The 19,766-nt window shown below is 51.6% G+C and overlaps 1 protein-coding gene across 3 annotated transcripts in view; it reads left to right on the top strand.

The window, feature by feature from the left end:
- Window positions 1–19,766, top strand: part of LOC144951713 (uncharacterized) — a 71,875-nt gene that overhangs the window by 13,588 nt on the left and 38,521 nt on the right. The window contains exon 1 of one of the 3 annotated variants that reach the window (XM_078882039.1): window positions 1,084–1,421. The exons of the other annotated variants lie outside the window; for them this stretch is intronic. Within the exon in view, the coding sequence (XP_078738165.1) occupies window positions 1,125–1,421 (297 nt within the window). The 5' untranslated portion in view covers window positions 1,084–1,124. Of the gene's footprint in view, window positions 1–1,083; window positions 1,422–19,766 lie in introns of those variants that run through there. 3 annotated transcript variants of the gene reach the window in all.

Genomic DNA, 19,766 nt, shown 5'->3' with positions numbered 1-19,766 from the left:
GGGGGGGGGGGCAGAGCTTTGTGACGTCATATTTGAGGGGGGGGGTCTGACTTTTTGTGACGCCGTGCGAGGACGGGGGTCAAAAATCGTCCAAAATCGCGTGACGTCATTTATGGACGGCCCCTTGAACCCGCCACCACCCGCCACAGCCAACTAGTAAAGCTTGACACGTAAACAGAACGTGGCCAATTCGTCACTAGCACAGCACCACACCGGTGTGTTGGAGAGCCAAGCCACAACATTTACAATCTGAGTACGACGTTTCGCCAGTAATTACAACTAGCTTCATCAGACGACAGCCAGATTTGTGGAGAAGTCCTCCTGTTTTGTTCCTTCGATCGAGGGGGAGCTGTGATGGCATCACTTGTGAGCCCTTCTCAAGAAAAGTAGGTGGGATTAATGAATGCATATAAGTGGAAATCCATAAAATATAATTTGCAAACATTTATACTCTATAATTTTAAAAATCTAACTAGCAACATTGATAGCATGTTATTTATTAACGGGCGACATTTGATCTTATCGTAGCACAAATGCCGTCGCGATTCTACTGGTGACACTTTAAAAAAAGTTGTTATAATGCGTGTCGCGCGCGTGGTGGCGGGGAGGAGGGGCCCGGCGGGGAGGGGCTCCTCCCGGGGGTGGGAGGGGCCACCGCGGGGGGGGGGGGTGGGAGGGGCCACCGCGGGGGGGGGTGGGAGGGGGGCCCAGGGAGGGGCCACCGCGGAAGGGTGGGAGGGGCCACTGCGGGGGGGTGGGAGGAGCCCCGCGGGAGGGGGATTCAGGGAGGGACACCTCGTGGGTGTGGGTGGGGGGCCCCGGGGGGGGTTGGGAGGGGCCCCGTGGGGATGGGGGAGGGGCCTCGCGGGGGGGTGGGGGGCCCCGAAGGGGGTGGGAGGGGCCCCGCGGGGGGGGTGGGAGGGGCCCCGCGGGGGGGTGGGAGGGGCCCCGCGGGGGGGGGGGTGGGAGGAGCCCCGCGGGGAGGTGGGAGGGGCTCCGTGGGGGGGTGGATCCCCGGAGGGGTGGGGGAGGGGCCCCGCGGGGGGGAGGGGAGGGGGTGTTCCTCACCTGCTGGGCTCTCACGCTCCACCTTGGCCCCGCGACTGCCGAGTTTCTCATCCGAGATGAGCGTCCGTCGCGCCGGGGCTCACGGCGGAGTCGCCTCGACCACGGTCGGAGCCCGGCTCCCCGCGGGCCGGGGGGCGAGGGGCCGGGCGGCTCTCGTCAGCGGCGTCCAGGTGGGAGCGCGGGGGGGTCCCGGGGACGCAGAGATTCCTCGGGCGCACGGGGAGAGACCCCCGGCGACTCCGGCGAGGCGTGGAGGAGTGGAAAGATCGGAGCCGGGGACGCGGGGCTTGGGCCGGGCTCTGGGAAGCGGAGCGGAGCTCGGCTTCGCCACCCTGCCGGGCGACTTGCTCCGGGTACGGGCGAGGAGAGGGTGCGGGTTGACGGGGTGTGGGTTGGGGGGGTGCGGGTTGGGGGGGGTGCGGGTTGGGGGGGTGCGGGTTGGGGGGGTGCGGGTTGGGGGGGTGCGGGTTGAGGGGGTGTGGGTTGAGGGGGTGTGGGTTGGGGGGTGCGGGTTGGGGGGGGTGCGGGTTGGGGGGCGTGCGGGTTGGGGGGGGTGCGGGTTGGGGGGGTGCGGGTTGTGGGGGCGGGTTGGGGGGGGGGTGCGGGATGGGGGGGGGCGGGTTGGGGGGGGTGCGGGTTAGGGGGTGCGGGATGGGGGGGGGGCGGGTTGGGGGGGGTGCGGGTTGGGGGGGCGGGTTGGGGGGGGTGCGGGATGGGGGGGGGCGGGTTGGGGGGGGTGCGGGATGGGGGGGGCGGGTTGGGGGGGGTGCGGGTTAGGGGGTGCGGGTTGGGGGGTGCGGGTTGGGGGGGGGTGCGGGTTGGGGGGTGCGGGTTGGGGGTTAGGGTTATTGTGAGTAGTGAGTGTGAGTAGTGTGTGTGAGTAGCACATGGCCTGGCACAAGCGTCGTGGTGACGTCACCGCCACTTAGTGGCGAATGGCGGTTGTTGTTGTTGTAGTGAGTGTGAGTAGTGAGTGTGAGCAGTGTGAGTAGTGTGAGTAGTGAGTGTGGTGAGTGTGAGTAGTGAGTGTGAGGAGTGTGAGTAGTGAGTGTGAGCAGTGTGAGTAGTGAGTGTGAGCAGTGTGAGTAGTGAGTGTGAGTAGTGAGTGTGAGCAGTGTGAGTAGTGTGAGTAGTGAGTGTGGTGAGTGTGAGTAGTGAGTGTGAGGAGTGTGAGTAGTGAGTGTGAGCAGTGTGAGTAGTGAGTGTGAGCAGTGTGAGTAGTGTGAGTAGTGAGTGTGGTGAGTGTGAGTAGTGAGTGTGAGGAGTGTGAGTAGTGAGTGTGAGCAGTGTGAGTAGTGAGTGTGAGCAGTGTGAGTAGTGAGTGTGAGTAGTGAGTGTGAGCAGTGTGAGTAGTGAGTGTGGTGAGTGTGAGTAGTGAGTGTGTGAGTGTGAGTAGTGAGTGTGTGAGTAGTGAGTGTGAGTAGTGAGTGTGAGCAGTGTGAGTAGTGAGTGTGGTGAGTGTGAGTAGTGAGTGTGTGAGTAGTGAGTGTGTGAGTGAGAGTGTGTGAGTAGTGTGAGTAGTGAGTGTGAGCAGTGTGAGTAGTGAGTGTGTACGGGGTGATTATTGCTATAATCCCATTTTCGTAATTTTCTAGTTCTTATTGAACACACAAATGCCGAATTGACCTCGGGGGATCTTTAACGTCCACAGCGAAGCAGAGACGGCGTGTCGTCATTACTATGGTTGTGACACCCGCGGTGATGATGAGGGTGGCCGCTGGATTTGATTTGACTCGTATTCACGTCCAGTACGTAGATCCCACAATTCCTTGCACCAAGGCCCCCCCCCCCCCCCCAATGTATTGCTATAAAATAGATTTCTGTTTATATGATTGTGGCTATGGTTGTACTTTATTCATCCCTAATCTCTGCCATTACATACAATGAAACAAGAAAAGGTAAAAAGTTAAAACAGAGCAATGTAATACAATACACTATTAGACATTATAGTAAAAAATAAATCCATCCCATGTGTTAGTGAATTTTTTAATATTTTTGGCAGGAAATTAGTTTTCAAATTGACTTTTTCTTTCTGGGGGGGGACCCCCGGACCCCCTGGAAGATTTGGTCCCCCCCAATGTTGACTCCATTGCTACGGCCTTGCGTTGCACACACACACGCACATGCGTGCTGTCGACTTGCCTACACACGCGGCAGGTGCGTGATGTCTCGTTCGTGCCCCATGTTTCCCTGCGAGTGCGAGAGGTGGCACACGGTTCCGTGTCTACCCATGCCGTGCCACTGCGGCTTGTGGGCACGCGAGACGCCGCACCTTTCGCGACCAACATCCATAATTCAGGTCTTTTTGTGGATGTCGCCTGATGATGCTCGTTGCAATTACTGGCAAAACGTCGTACTCGGATTGTAAATGTTGTGGAGTTGCTCTCCAACACACCGGTGGTGCTGTACTCGTAACGAATTTGCCACGTTCTGTTAACGTGACAAACCTTACTAGTTGGCCGTGTCGGGTGGTGGCGGGTTTTAACGACACATTTATATATTTACGTGATCTAACCCAACAAAAACAAGGCTGTACCTACCACGGGAACTTGATGACCTGGGGCCGGATGAGCCAACGCGAACCAGCCAAAGGATGCCGGTGTGCTTTGCTCTTGCGCTCCCACACCCACGGTCTGTCTGAAACAGGAGTGTGGGTGTCTGCGTACGACCGCAAGGAAGTTTCACGGCTTGGTGACATCATAGCAAAGGAACGGCGATGGAACTTCTCCTGGCTGCGGTGTAACCTCTACAGCGAACACGCTGCATGGGTTCACGTGAAACAACATTTTGACTTAAAGCTTTCGCGACTGCAGGATTTGATATTCTTTGGGTCTTTCGGTAAAGTCACGTAGATAGGTTCAAAGAAAACAACAAAAGACTCCGACGTTTCGATCGCAACACAAGCGGTCGTCTTCAGGAAAAGACGACCGCCTGTGTTGCGATCGAAACGTCGGAGTTTTTGTTTTTTTGTTACTTTCTTTGAACCTTTGAACCTATCTACGTGACTTTACCGAAAGACCCAGAGAATATGTAATAACATTTCGCGTGCCAGGGCAATGGATTGATTGCTGTAGGCGATTCAACCGAGCGTATGTGGGATCAGCATGTGCGGCGAGGCACTGCTATTTCACACGGCTAGGTGTATCTTCAGCTGCTGGAGGAGGTGGTGGTCCGCTGATGCCCTGCCCCATGAATCTACTCAATACATGATCAGCTTTCAGAACGGCGGACTGTGAATATTTTCGAAAATCGGCGGGTGAAATAGACGTTGAAGTTATCGCGTGGCTGACCAGCAAGGCAGCTTGCACGCACGTCTGTTTTGTTTGGTTCTCACAGCTGCCTGCTGTAATTGAGTTACTAAAATGTCATCTCAATCTTCTTGAGAATGAAATATAAAATAGGATCACGTGACATTCGCAAACTTGAAACCATTTTGTAGCCAGTCTGCAGTGTAGCTCAAATACCCAAACACTGACCCTGACGCAGAGCCCCCCACTTTCTAACACTGATGCAGAGCCCCTCACTCTCTAACACTGATGCAGAGCCCCCCACTCTCTAACACTGATGCAGAGCCCCCCACTCTCTAACACTGACACTGATGTAGAGCCCCCCACTCTCGAACACTGACCCCAACACTAAGCAGAGCCCCCTACTGTCTAACAATCACCTAATATAATGACACACTTACGCAATTTCATATTCCAAAGTCAGGTGAATTTTGGTCTGCAACTGTCCCTTTTGTAGTCCCTTGCATTTGTAGTGGTGGTATTGACGTGCGCCGACTGTGACAGTGATGGATCACGGGGCGGCGCGGGGTGCGGGGTTGGGCACGCGTTGTGGGCGTGGTGTGGACGCGCGCGCCGGGAGTGACAGATGACGGGGCGGCGCGGAGTGAGTGGTGAGGCACGATGAGATGTGGGAAAAGAGGATCGTAGCCAGCGCCCGGCGATTGGTCGAATAAGTGGGTGCTCGCAGCGACGTCCGCAGGTGGGGTATAAAGGGGGACGCGCGAGAGCACTCGGGGAGAGTTACCCAGTTGAAGACCCGAAGACGGAGCTGAAGACTTAGTCGCCGAGTAGCTCAGTGGCGTTAGTCGCCGAGTAGCTAAGTGGATGTTGGTCATCCGAGTAGCTCAGTGGGCGTTAGTCGCCAAGTAGCTAAGTGGGTGGTTGTCACCCGAGTACTAAGTGGATGTTGGTCATCCGAGTAGCCCAGTGGCGTTAGTCGCCGAGTAGCTAAGTGGATGTTGGTCATCCGAGTAGCTCAGTGGGCGTTAGTCGCCAAGTAGCTAAGTGGGTGTTTGTCACCCGAGTACTAAGTGGATGTTGGTCATCCGAGTAGCTCAGTGGGCGTTAGTCGCCAAGGAGCTAAGTGGGTGTTTGTCACCCGAGATACAAAGTAGGTGTTAGTCACCTGTAACCAAGTTTGATAAAATAAAGAGTGTGTTACCCGTGAAGTCGTCTCCCGCCGAGTTACTACATTACAACTGGCGTCAGAAGTAAACCTGTCTTCAAGAAGTATGGACACAAGGAAGACTACCCGTACCCACGAGCGAGGTCGGGATGACGACGGCGTACCGGGGACACCGACCTCGGGAGTAGAGGACGAGGAGTTGCCGCCGATGCAGCACTTCGCGGTGATGGCCGACGCTCCGCTTGCCTCCGACACCAGCCTCCAGGACGCGCACTCCCGGTTGGCGGAGTTGCTACTCGCCGCCGCCGCTGTCTTGGCCGACATCTCCGTTCCGGCGAGCGGAAAAACGGCTGCGGGGGTCGTGGAGGAAGCGACGTTGGAGGATTCCCGCCAAAAGGCGCTTCGCGCCAAAAGTCTGGAAGTTGCCGCCGTTTTTGGGGGGCCGCCACCGATTGGCGGGAAAGACGGACGCCACGTGGCCGGACACCTCCGCGCAGCGCAGCCCACGTCATCAGCGCGCGCCGGAGCCCTCCATTTTGCGCCTGACAACCGAGCCGACATTTTACACAACTCCAGCGGAGCGCGGGAAAATCTCTCCGACGTCGACGACGATCGGGTCCTCCAGCAAAGATTGCCCGCGCTGTCGGCGTTCAAGGCGGATGGGGGCGACTGGGGAGCCTTCCAACGAAGGTTCCTCGCTCATCAGGAGATGTCGGGGTGGTCCGACACCACTGCCCTGCGTGCGTTGCCAGCGATGCTTGACGACGACGCGCTTGCAGCCTTCACATCTGCTGCAAGGTCGTCCCGCTCTACGCTCCAGGCCGCACTACACCTGATGGCGAAGGTGTTCGGGCCGCCCTCCACGTGTCGCCACCAGTTCTACGATCGGCGGAAGGTGGCTGGGGAAACGACGCTAGCCTACCGCACGGCACTACTCGCCTTGGCGGACGCAGCTTTTCCCCGCATGGATAAGGAGGGGAAGGACGCCATGGTGACGGAGCAGCTGCTGGTGTTGGCCCACGAGTTGGGGGTCCCCATCAACGTGGCAGACGAGATGGAGATCTGCTCCCTGGCGATCGCCACGAGCATTCACGCGTACGAGGTCCTCAAACGCAAGCCGGGGGTCGTCTGCAAATGGCCGGGGAACGCGGCACTGGCCGCCACGATCGCCGAACCTCAGCCAGCTGCGGTGCAGGAGCAGGCCTTCGCTGCATCGCGTCCGGGGGAGTGGAGAACGGGAGGTCGTTCGCCCACACGTTCGCCCCGCAAGCTGGAGCAACCGAAACCTACGACGTCCGTCGTCTGCTACAACTGCGGCCTTCGGGGTCACGTCGCAGCCGGGTGCCGGGCCCCGCGTCAGCGCGCCGCAGGACCACGTCGGGACGACGACCAGGGCCACAAGTCATCCCAACAAAACCCGGCAAGTCGCGGCACCTCACACGTTCGGTCCACAAACACGGCACATTCAGGTCGCCGCTTCGCGGTGGGGGGTTCGCGGCTGGGTGCCGGGGGTTCAATTCAGCGAGGGGGGTCCGTACGCGGCCCGCAAGCAGTCGAGTGGTCCGAATTGGCCCACAGGATCGTGGCTGCGTCAGCCGGGTCGTCCGTGGTAACGGGGTTCATTGACGGGGTTGAGGTCCGGGTGCTTGTTGACACGGGTGCGTCGGCCACCATCATCTCGGACCTTATTTATAACATTCTTCCCGTCCAAAGTAGACCCCTTCTGCCAGTAGACGTGCCATTTTATGCGGCGAATGGGGGATCCCTGGGGATCATCGGCCAGATTCGGGCGACTATTTGCATTGGTGACATTAAATTAGCGGGCCCTATTTTTGTATCATCATCGCTGGCCGTTCCCTGTTTGCTAGGTACGGACTTTTTGTCAAAAATGCCCATCAAAATTCTTATAGATCAGGCCTGCATAGAGCTTCCGTCAGGTCGGCGGGTTGCCTTCTTGTCGAGCCCTACCAAAGTGCGCACGGTTTGTGCGACGGTGCAGGCGCTGGCGACTCACACTGTACGGGTGCCCCCGGGATCGCAAATGTTAGTACCCCTTCGGTTCAGGAAGCCACTCGAGGTGGGTGCGGAGGCACAGGGGGTGCTGTTGGGGCCGTCAAACAGAGCCAGTAAGGGCCTCGACTTAGCGGTTGCTCAAACCATGGTGAGAGGGGACAGTGAGCCGTTCGTAATGGTCCTGAATACGGGGTCGCGGCCGGCCGTAATTGCGCAGGGAACGGTGCTGGCTCACGCCGCGCCGCTACCCGTTGAGGAACGGCTCGTGGCTCAAGCAGATTTCACTGTCGAGTCGCATCCTCAAAGTGATGAGGGGACTGAGTGGTTGGACTCGCTGTGTGCGGGTTCTGCTAACTTGGCCGGGGTGCAATTGGGAGCATTGAGGGGTTTGCTCATCGAGTTTGCTGACGTGTTCAGCAAACATAAGTACGATATCGGCTGCACTGACCTGTTGCGCCACCACATAGCTACAGGGGACGCGGCCCCTATTCGTCAGAATCCCTTCCGGCTCAGCCCGGCCGAGAAGGAACATGTGCAATCGGCGGTTAATGATATGTTGGCGGCCGATATCATTTCGCCCTCTTCTAGTCCGTGGGGTGCTCCTATTGTCCTAGTAAAGAAACAGGACGGGTCCTTGCGGTTTTGTGTCGATTTCCGCCGCTTAAACAAAATCTCGATGGCGGATGCGTATCCGCTCCCCAGGATGGATGAGTCGCTGGATGCCTTGGCGGGAGCGCAGTTTTTTTCCATACTCGATCTGCTTTCTGGATTTTGGCAATTGCCACTCGATAACGAGTCAAAACCTAAAACTGCTTTCCGGACACCTGGGGGCCTATTTGAATTCAACCGTTTGCCCATGGGCTTACATTCCGCTCCCGCCACGTTCCAGAGACTCATGGAATTGGTTTTGTCGGGCCTCCAATGGGATACCTGTTTGATTTATCTTGACGATATTATCGTCTTTAGTCGGACTTTCGAGGAGCACCTCCAGCGACTGAGAGCGGTGTTCCTCAGGATGCGTTCCGCTAAGCTTAAATTTAAACCGGCTAAATGTTTTCTGCTTCGGGAATCGGTCAGGTATTTGGGCCATATCGTGAGTCGTTCAGGGATCTCGACGGACCCTGCTAAGACGCATTGCGTCAGCTCATGGCCAACGCCAACCTCGGTCACGGAGGTTCGTAGTTTCATTGGTTTTGCCTCCTATTACCGTCGTTTTGTCAAGCAATTTGCCACCATAGCCAAGCCCCTGCACGCTTTGACGGCTAAGGGTGTGAGGTTTCACTGGGGGGCGGAAGAGGAGGCTGCGTTCTGCTCCCTCCGTGACGCTTTGGTGCAGGCTCCCCCCTTGTGTTACCCCGATTTCACACAACCGTTTTTGCTTGACACGGACGCCAGCAATACGGGTATCGGGGGGGTGCTCTCACAGGTGGTCGGGGGGGTTGAACGGGTGGTCGCCTACGGTAGTAGGGTTCTTTCCCCCGCAGAACAACGCTATTGCGTAACTCGTCGTGAATTGTTAGCCATTGTGTTTTTTACACAGCAATTCAGGCCGTATCTTTACGGCCGTCATTTTACGGTCCGGACGGACCATGCGGCTCTACAATACGCTATGCGCGTGGCACAGCCATCGGGCCAATTGTCCCGATGGTTGGAGGTCCTTCAAGACTACCAATTCACGACGATTTACCGAAAGGGGTTGCGGCACTCAAACGCGGACGCCTTGTCGCGGTTGCCGCCGTGCACGGACTGCACATGTTTGTTGGGATCAACGCGGTGCAAACCCCCGGTCGCCGGCACCCCGGGAGTTGCGCTCGCCGCCACTGACACCCCGGGAGAGGACGCCCCCACGGGGAGGGATTCGCTGTTGTCGTTGCCCCTCATTGAGTGGGGCCGCCTCCAGATGTCCGACAGCTCCCTACTTACGCTGCGTCGGAAAGTTGGCGCTCCCGAAGAAGGGGAGGCGCGGGTCGGTTCCTGGGTGTGCAGACAGGGCCTTTTGATGAGGTGGGACAACATGTCCCGGCGTCACGTGCTCGTTGTGCCTGTTGCTATGCGGGGTAGGGTTGTTCTGGCAGCTCATGAACGGCTCATGCATCTGGGTTTTCACAAAACGCTCGCCCTAATCCAGCGAGACTATTATTGGCCGGGGATGGGTAACGACGTGGCGAATATTCTTAAGGGATGCGTAGGGTGCGCCAAAAGGAAACCGCCACCATTGGCAGCTAATCCACCGCTGCAATCCATTCAGGTTTCGCGTATAAACGAATTGGTAGCGTTGGACATCTTGGGGCCCTTTCCGGTTACACCAAGGGGAAATAGGTTCCTGCTGGTTGGCGTGGAATACTTCACCCGATGGCCTATGGCATGGCCGCTCGCCAACCAGTCGGCTGCGGCGGTGGCGGACGCCTTTGTCCAGGGTTATGTGTTGGACAAGGGCGCCCCCGAACGCTTGCTGACGGATCAAGGGAAACATTTTTCGTGCGTTTTGTTGCGCGAGGTGTGCGACCTGTTGGGTACAAAGAAAGTGCGTACTTCCCCCTACCACCCGCAGACTGACGGGATGGTTGAGCGTCTGAACAGGACGATTACGTCTATGTTGTGCCAACAGGTCTGCGACGATCAGGTTGATTGGGACTTACAGGTGCCGGGGGTACTCGCGGCCTATCGAATGGCCCCTCATGCGGCGACGGGGTGTTCCCCATTTTTTCTTATGTACGGGCGGGAGGCCGATCCGGCCGTGGACGTCCAACTGGGGATTTCCCAGCCACGGGCAAAATCTAAATTGGCAGACCACATCAAATTTAATATCGCCAAATTGACTGAAGCGCGGGAGGCGGCAAGGTTGAATTCGCGGTCGCGGCAAATTGCAAACGAGAAATTGCATGAGCGGAGGGTGCATACGCATGATTGGAAACCAGGCGATAAGGCCTGGCTGCATTGTCCACATGCACCGTTGGCTACGTCCCCCAAGTTGTTGAGACCTTGGAGGGGACCGGTGGAAATTGTGCGGGTTGCACGACCCCAGAGTATACAGATTAAATGGGGGAAACGCCGTTGGTATGTGCACCCCTCCCGACTGAAGCCCTATGCGGCACCGTGTGACCCCGTTCTGTGCCGTGACGACCGGGCGTGTGATGTGACCGTCGACTCGGGGAGGGAGGTGTCGCAGGCTGATCCTCACGTGTCTCCACCTGACCCACCCCCAGGTGCCTCGGGCTTGACGGCTGCTGACCGTCGAGAGCCTGAACCCCGGGGCACGCACGAGTCCTCGATGCCTGGCCGATGTCTTCCTGAACCGCCGGCACCACCGGACGTTCAACCGCGTCTGGTGCCGTACGACGGACCGGCAAGGCGGACTCGGGCTAGGTCTCAACAATTTTCATGAAGACGGTTTTTTTGCTCTACACCGAGCTCGCCCGGTGTTCCCCTCTGCCGGGGTAATGTCCCGTTGTAGGGACGCTCGGAAGAAAAGGGGACACTGCACGAGTCGAAAAAATAAAAAAAAAATTTCCATTTATTTTTTTTGCATACACATTGCTATTGTCACTCGCCGGTTTGTATATATTGTTCTATTGTCGCGGTGGCATTGGTTGAGGGTTGCGGATGGTAGTGTTCGCGTCGTGTTGTGTTGTTAGCTTAGTTGTTGTTCTTGTTGTTGTGTTGTGTTGCGGGGCACACAGGGGGGGTTTGTATATTTTTATAGCAGCCGGGGCGGCTGCGAGCTATGTGGTAGGGGGTGATGTAGTGGTGGTATTGACGTGCGCCGACTGTGACAGTGATGGATCACGGGGCGGCGCGGGGTGCGGGGTTGGGCACGCGTTGTGGGCGTGGTGTGGACGCGCGCGCCGGGAGTGACAGATGACGGGGCGGCGCGGAGTGAGTGGTGAGGCACGATGAGATGTGGGAAAAGAGGATCGTAGCCAGCGCCCGGCGATTGGTCGAATAAGTGGGTGCTCGCAGCGACGTCCGCAGGTGGGGTATAAAGGGGGACGCGCGAGAGCACTCGGGGAGAGTTACCCAGTTGAAGACCCGAAGACGGAGCTGAAGACTTAGTCGCCGAGTAGCTCAGTGGCGTTAGTCGCCGAGTAGCTAAGTGGATGTTGGTCATCCGAGTAGCTCAGTGGGCGTTAGTCGCCAAGTAGCTAAGTGGGTGGTTGTCACCCGAGTACTAAGTGGATGTTGGTCATCCGAGTAGCCCAGTGGCGTTAGTCGCCGAGTAGCTAAGTGGATGTTGGTCATCCGAGTAGCTCAGTGGGCGTTAGTCGCCAAGTAGCTAAGTGGGTGTTTGTCACCCGAGTACTAAGTGGATGTTGGTCATCCGAGTAGCCCAGTGGGCGTTAGTCGCCAAGGAGCTAAGTGGGTGTTTGTCACCCGAGATACAAAGTAGGTGTTAGTCACCTGTAACCAAGTTTGATAAAATAAAGAGTGTGTTACCCGTGAAGTCGTCTCCCGCCGAGTTACTACATTACACATTCATCAGCGGCCTTCTCAAGATGCCGCTCATTTTGGGCCCTGGTTGGCTGAGCTCTCCATGCTCGGCGTGCGGCCTTAGCTTAGCATCGTTGTGGCGAGTGGCGCAGAGCTTCTCAGATGTGGGGGGCTGCGGCGAGGGCTTTTCCGCCAGTCTCAGTTTGACCCCAGACAGTTTACGGATCACGATTGCGTGCAGATGATGTTACGTCCAGTGTTAGGCCTCGATCCAATGTTATTGCCCTAGCTGCAATTATTGCCCTTGATGTTATTGGCCCACTTTTTGTATCACCACCACCATCATCATCATCATACTCTTTGGACCTTTCGTTCAAGTCACGTAGGTATAAAATAAAAGAAATATTTAATTGCGACGTTTCGGGCGCAACACAAGCGTCCGTCATCAGGTGGGACAACCACGGCAAGAAACAATTGCTGAAGTGGGCGGCCACTTGCAGTCACGAAAACTTCAAGTCTAGATCATCATCATCTTTGCCCCGTACCTCTTTCCTTTCGATGTTGCCACGCCTGTGGTGTCAGGGTCTGGAAAAAACACACAAAAGGGCAACAACTGTAGCCCTGTTACCTGGCGCATGTAGGGCTCATATCAAGGGTCATACCACGTCCCTGTCCATCAGTCACTGCATCAGCAACTGCTCATGTTCGTTAGCCCTTGACGATGTTGAGAGTTAACCAAACATCTCTTTACCATCTTTTAAAACACCCGACTCTACCTGTAACAATTGGGTAGGTGTAGGAGCAGGATATAAATAATATTCTTGTGTTTTTAAGAGAGGCTTGTTGGTTAAGTTTATTTTATTGTTTCCCTGGGCAAAGTTCTCTTTTTATGCAGCAGATGCACTCGCTGCTGCGTGTGTGCTGGAGGCTATCTGCTGGCAGTCGTAATCAGTGGTCACCCATGGAGGGGGGAGCATGGCAAGGCTGTGCTGCGTGCCCGGCGTGAGCAATTGCGTGGTGCTCAGCGTGTGGAGAGAGGCTGGTGTTTCAATCTAGATTTGAAGTTCTCGTGACTCCAGGGATCCATATACTCTTTCGTTCTTTCGGCAAAGTCACGTAGGTAGAAAATAAAATAGCAGCCCCTTCTGCCCACTTCAGCAATTGTTTCTTGCTGTGGTTGTCCAACCTGATGACGGATGCTTGTGTTGCGCCCGAAACGTCGTGATTTAATTTAATTTATACCTACGTGACTTTACCGAAAGAACCAACGAGTAGAGACTGGTGTTTTGTTTGGACGCCACTGCAGTGGTCAAGGTGACAGAGTGGGGCGGTGGCATGGCCCAGCGGTAGCGCATTTGCTGCTCGCGGCAGAGGTTCACGGTTGGAACCTAGCGGCCGCCCTGATTAATACTTACGGGTGCGAGAACCGTAGCAATACGCGCGCCGTCCGCTTCACAGTGAACGTGAAAGATCCCCGGACGCCATTCGCAAGAGTGGGTCTTTGTGTGCCGGCATCAGGGTTCACATTTGCTAATTCGAAAAGAACTCGCAAATTACTCAATTGGGATTATGAACATAGAAATATATGGTCATACTAATGCTACCCTGGTCTCTAAAACTCTTACCTGGTCAAACAAAATGCATTGAAATTTCGATTTAAAGCTTTCGTGACTGCAGGGAGTCATCTTCTTGGTTCTTTCGGTAAAGTCACGGAGGTAAAAAAGAAAATAAATTAAATCACGACGTTTCGGAGGCAACACAAGCCTCCGTCTTCAGGTGGAACACGCCACAGCAAAATCTTATCCTCTACAGTGATTTTGTTGTGGCGTGTTCCACCTGAAGACGGAGGCTTGTGTTGCCTCCGAAACGTCGTGATTTAGTTTATTGAATTTTTTATAATTTTTTAAATGTAATATTTTGATTATTTTATTATTTCCTTTCTACGTGACTTTACTGAAAGAACCAAGAAGATTAAACAAAATGCACTGATTGTGCACACGCGTCTTTGTGTGTGCATCAAATTGTGCGTGCACAAATCTGTATTCCAGCAGTGTAAAGTATCAATGGAGTGTTTGTGTTCTACAGTGAATGGGCACAATATCTGTGTTGAGGGAATAACCAGGCCTAGCTTGAGAACAGATCGAGTGGTTTGTCTTGTAGAGCTTGGACAGACAGAAGGGCCCTTTGCCTCAGTTCAGTGTGCTTTGAGCAGAGCGCTGTTTGTCGCCCAATGACCAAATCTACAGTGCCTTTTCTCCCCAAGCAGTCTTTATTTTAAGTGATAACCTGACTCAACTTAAGCATCTTTCATCTGGGGGGGGGGGGGGTTGGTTACATTTTAAGTTAAATATTTACTTACCAGAAGTCAGATAAATAACCCCCCCCCCCCCCCCCCCATAAAATCGTACCCTGGCTTTGAGATAACATACTGTTTCATGTTTTAATGTAATTTGTGCATTTTTATTTGAAAACAAAATATATATATGCATTGGTCATATATTTACTGTTTTTCCTCAACTAAAAACTAAACTTGTTGTATTTTGCCAGGTCAGGCCCACTGAGCTACGTAGCTCTTTTTAAAAAGCGATCCGGCTACAAACGATAGCTCAACGAAGTGGATTATATTATGAGACCTCCTTTGCCAGTAGCAAGCTATAATAATAGGTTTTACCCTTTAATCTGGCAACAAAACTGATACCTTTTTACAAGGGATCATGCGTGCATTAGCCACAACACTTGCGGTCAAAATGCCAACAAAAAGACAACTCTGATAATGTATGCACTGTCCTTGAAATTGATTGGTCCACACCCGAGACAGCTTTTCTTAGAACCCAGTCTCACATGGTGTTGGACCAGATGACGCCAAAAGGCGCACGGCTCAAAGACAACGCACCATCAGAGTAGTGAGAGCTCGGGGTAAGTGGCTTATCATGTGGAAATGTACAACTGCCAAATACTCTAAACGCATGTTTCTTAATGTTGAAGGAAAAACCGGAGGACCCGGAGAAAAAGCCACACGACCATGGGGAGAACACGCAAACTCCAAATATGCAAACGTGAGGGTCGAACCCACGACCTCCTGTATACCAGGCGAGATCTTAACCATCTTCTAGCCACCGTGGCGCCCCTGAACCAATGCTATTGTGCTTTAGCAAACTAAGTTCCTCTCCAGCAAACAAAGATGCTCTGCAATCGTCTTGCTTGTTTACCTGAGCAAATACATCTCGTCTGGCAGGGAAAAGACAGACGAAGGTTGTTTGGATCACATGGTTATGTAATAAACGGCCACAGTGCCTTTAAATGCCACAATATTACTCGTACTGCAGTATAGTATATACACAGCGGCATACTTATAGATATTTGCAAAAGTTTGGCTTGCATATTGACTTATTTCGATTTTATATTTAAAGCTTTCGTGACTGCAGGGATTCGTCTTCTTGGTTCTTTCGGTAAAGTCACGTAGAAGGGAAATAATAAAATAATAAAAATAAAACATAATAAAATAAAATTCTCACGACATTTCGGTCACAACGCAAGCAGCCGTCCTCAGGTGAAGAACAGGTCTGTCGGAAAGACAGCGTCTGAATGAATTGCCATTCAGACGCTGTTCTTCACCTTCTGCTTCAGAAAATGTTTTTGAAGGGAGATTTACGATGTTAAGGGGAGGGAAACTAGGCTTGTTCCAAAACGTTGGTGCTGTAACAGCAAAGGCTTCTTCACCTAGTCCACTTCTTGTCCTTGGGATAGTTTCAAAGCAAATCGATGGATGTCAGAACCCACAAACTATTTTCAATATCGTGTTGAAAAAGCCTCTGTGCAGGAAAATGTTTTGGCAGGTTGGGCCCCACTTTGCAAATAATTGCCTGGGCCTATTGGCTATACTGTACAGTAATAGTTAATGTGACAAGATTCGCATGCCAAAACCAGCCAACACATCTTTCCTGTTTAAGCTTTCAGGTTTGCTATGCTGTCTGCACCTCTGTACTTTTGGTAATATAGCTCATAGTGTATTAAATGTGTGAAGATAACAAGCCCAAACATGCTTCCCGTGGTGACACCTGGCAAGCCATTGGGGGCTCAAGGCAGCCGTGTGCGACATGAGTCACGTAGCCTTAATGACTCCGTGATGCCAGAGCCATCCGGTAGAATCCTGGCAGCACAGGGAATGCTGTGGTCCGACTGCTCTGCCTTGGATTTGCCTCCGTTGGGGGGATACTTTGTGTGGAGTAATCCACACCTGGCAGAAACTCATTGCGGCAATTTTAATTGGAAGAAAATCTCGCACCTCGAAAATTGTTTTAAAACCGCCGCCGTTAACCTCAAGGCAGAAAGCCAACAAGGATGATTACATTCGGTTCACATTGGAAAATGTTTTAATTGAATTTTGGCACTATTACAAAAAGTCTGACTTGTATTTTAAAAAAACAATGTTACATTTTGTTAACTTTATTCAGATTTTTTTTTATTAGAAACAAGAAGAGAAAAAAATATAACTTTTCAAAGTATGCGTTAATTATTCTAGTTGCGTTTGTTATGTAAAGAAACAGCAGAGTGCTTTAATCACGATTGTTTGTCAAAAAAAAGGAGAATAATCGTGTATTGTAAATACAAGTGGATTTAGGACCCGTTTCATGAGTTATGAATTCACCTTGAACTGCACAAGCTGGTTGACTTGTGAAAAATAAAGTTATTGAAGTATTATTGGAAACAAACGGAACTTGTTACTTAAAATTATGGAGCAAAAAATTCCAGCACAACTCCGCTAAAAAATCTCCCAGCCATTTCCCTATCGTTTATTGTTAAATTTCAATCACAGTTCCTATGATCACTGTTGCATTGTTTTTATAACATTATTTTGGTGATTTTGAAAAGTTTTTTGGTTTGGCCATGTTGGTTTGTTGTAGTACAGAGTTAGCCTGATAACTTTAATCTAAATTGTCTTATGGTTGTTATTGTTTGACTTGCATCCCACTGGGATTTTTGCACACAGCGTTGAAATACGGTGTTTTTTCTCTGGAAGACTTTGCTGTTTTTTCCTAGATTTTTCTGTTGCGTGTAGTCACTTTAAGATGTTTCTTGTTCATGTTTTTGTTTTGTTGCAGTTGCACCCGAGTCAAGAGCCGCATGGCTCACAGGGTTATACCTAATAAATGAACTGAACAAAAAACTGAAACAGTGGTGCTACCCTCAACCAAATCTCCTGGTCTGACCCCTCTTCTCATTTATACTTGGTTCTTAACATATATTCATGCAAAGTCGTGTTTATGAATGGCTTTGGTAATTTTAACTAAGGCCTCATTTTGTGAGAGCCCGGATGACTCCATTGGTTTCCACTGAAGACAATTAAAATTCATTATATCCTTGCATATGGCAACATGTTCAGGAGCGAAATGCCAATGTCTGGATCTGCTAGCCACGACGAGAGGGCTTCAGGTGAGAGTTTGTGTAGTTTTGCTATTCCTCCATAGTTTGGTTTGTATGGCCACAATCGTGCTGTCTTGTCTTTGATGTTACATTTAATAACCAGATGTGTGCTCTTCATAGTCTACATTAATCAAACATTTCATGAGTATTTTCTAAAACTGGATTATGATAATGTTGCCCGTCCAAGGACAGGTGTATTTCAGTAAATCTGAAACTTGCAAGCGAAAAGCAGACTGCGACGTGATATTCATTGCATTAATTCGTGTGCAATTTGTAAGGGTGTGGTGACACAGACTCATTTCATTTAAAGGTTATAATCCCTTGATCATAATTACGTCCTTTTTACTTCTATGTCTCAACAGCGTTACGGAGATCGCGTTACGTGAGGGTTCTGCCTCTGTAGTGAGGGTTGTGAGTTGACGCCGAGGAGGGGGGAGGAAGCGCCTCGCCCCCCCCCCCCCCATGTGGAGTGACGTCAGCCGCTAATTATTATTAATGATGGGGGGGGTGTTCATTTGGAAGTCGCCACCTCTTCATGATTATTACTGAGGGGGGCTATTCGATGTGGAGTGACGTCGCCTGCTCAAGATTATTAATGACGGGGGGGGGGGGTGCTACATGTGGAGTGACGCCACCCGCTCATGATTATTAATGAGGGGGGCTGGCCTGACGTGGAGCGACGTCATGCGCGAGACACACAGACATTCTTGGATCATTATAGTAGCAAATGTGCTCAAGAGTAGAAAAGCACACCTTTGTTTAAATCAACATTTTTATCGTGGTCTTTCGTCCTGTTATTGGCCGTTATGTAATTCTCCATGACCTTAATTTACCGGTTATATACCTTAGTACGGTTAGTAACGATTGCCCCCACCAAATACTCACCCTCGTTGAACCCAGGGTGTCCCAGTTGTCCCCAGATGCCCCGTCAGCATTATGTATGTGCCCTTTGGCTATGCCCAGCCATGCAGGACCTTTACGGCGAGTCGATCCGTTATTTTAACCACGCGGGTGAATCATCTTGTTTTTATTTCACGGGAAACGTGTCTCCCTGAACCTCACAGGAGACTGGTGTGTGTTGACTAAATCACAATGTCTCATGATACAAATATTCCGTGTCATAGTCCGGCTGACAATTTGAAGCAAAAAGAGCCAATATGTATGAGTGCCTGTTTGTATATTGTACCCAATGTCACTGGGACTTTGCTTGGCTGGGATGGCTCCACTAGCCTCCCTTTGTGCCCATGTTGCGACTCAAAACTTGGTGGTCTTAGAAGCTAGTTACAAGCTGTCCTGTAGCTCCGTGTTTGTGTAGTTTAAAGCCTACGTGTTCAGCTGTAGCTTAAATAATTTGCGCGTGAGAGCATCCATTATTTGTGATGATAGTGACAGTGATTATTTAATTGTGATGGCAGTGATGATGATGATGATTATGAATATCAATGTACTTGTATTTGACAACCTATTCACATTCATATTCTTGGTTCTTTCGTTAAAGTCATGTAGATAGAATCTATGAATTCCTGCAGTTACAAAATTTTAAAGTACAAATTTTACCTATTCACACACTATAACAGCATCCAGATATTAAAATGTATTTCATGTTCATATATTTTTTAAGTAAGTTAATACAGAAAATGCATTCTCCTCATAGTTGTATGTTTCTTTAACAAAAAAAACCTTCTGAAAAGGTTGTTTCAAGGCGTAATTGCCCTTATTATACATGGAATTGAGTTGGAGAGGTATTAATGCAGTTCTGGGAGTGAAGAGTGGGTAAGCTGTTGTCATCAGAGATTATGGAGATGACAGCACTGCGGGGTGGTTGCACGAGGGATTAACGCTGCGTTTGGCCCGTCAGAAAATGTGCCAAAGCCGCTACGTTCCACTCCCTGGGCCCCCATTAAAGTTTAAACCATTTTGTCCAATAATCCTCAACAGTATCGTTATTAAATAAAATGGCTGCCTGCCTGGTGTTTGATAATTGGTTTTTTACCCTTCTATCTGGCAACAAAACTGACACCCTTATTACAAGGAGTCATGTTTGCATAGACCACAATACCTGCAGCCATAATGCAAACAAAAAACATAACTCTGATAATATATACACCAATGGTGTAAATGCCTGGTGTTTGTTGCATTCGTCAACGAGTCGGTTTATGCCTTGGCATTTCAACTCGCATAAACTCCTCTTAATTTGTACGGGAAACACCAAAGCACGGCATCTTCTGTAAAATACATCTTCAAGACCACACGGTGTCATTAAGAGTTATATTGCAATGTCATAACTCCAATTAAACGTAATCAGATGATGATTACTTGTGTTGCAATCGAAACGTCGTGAGAATTGTATTGTTTTTTTTATTTCCCTTCTACGTGACTTTACCGAAAGAACCAAGAATATGAATTCTTGCAGTAACGAA

This window comes from Lampetra fluviatilis, chromosome 3, assembly GCF_964198595.1.
Source record: "Lampetra fluviatilis chromosome 3, kcLamFluv1.1, whole genome shotgun sequence".
Lineage (NCBI taxonomy): Eukaryota > Metazoa > Chordata > Hyperoartia > Petromyzontiformes > Petromyzontidae > Lampetra > Lampetra fluviatilis.
The sequence above is the reverse complement of the archived record's forward strand: the minus strand, read 5'-3'. Positions and strand labels throughout refer to the sequence as shown.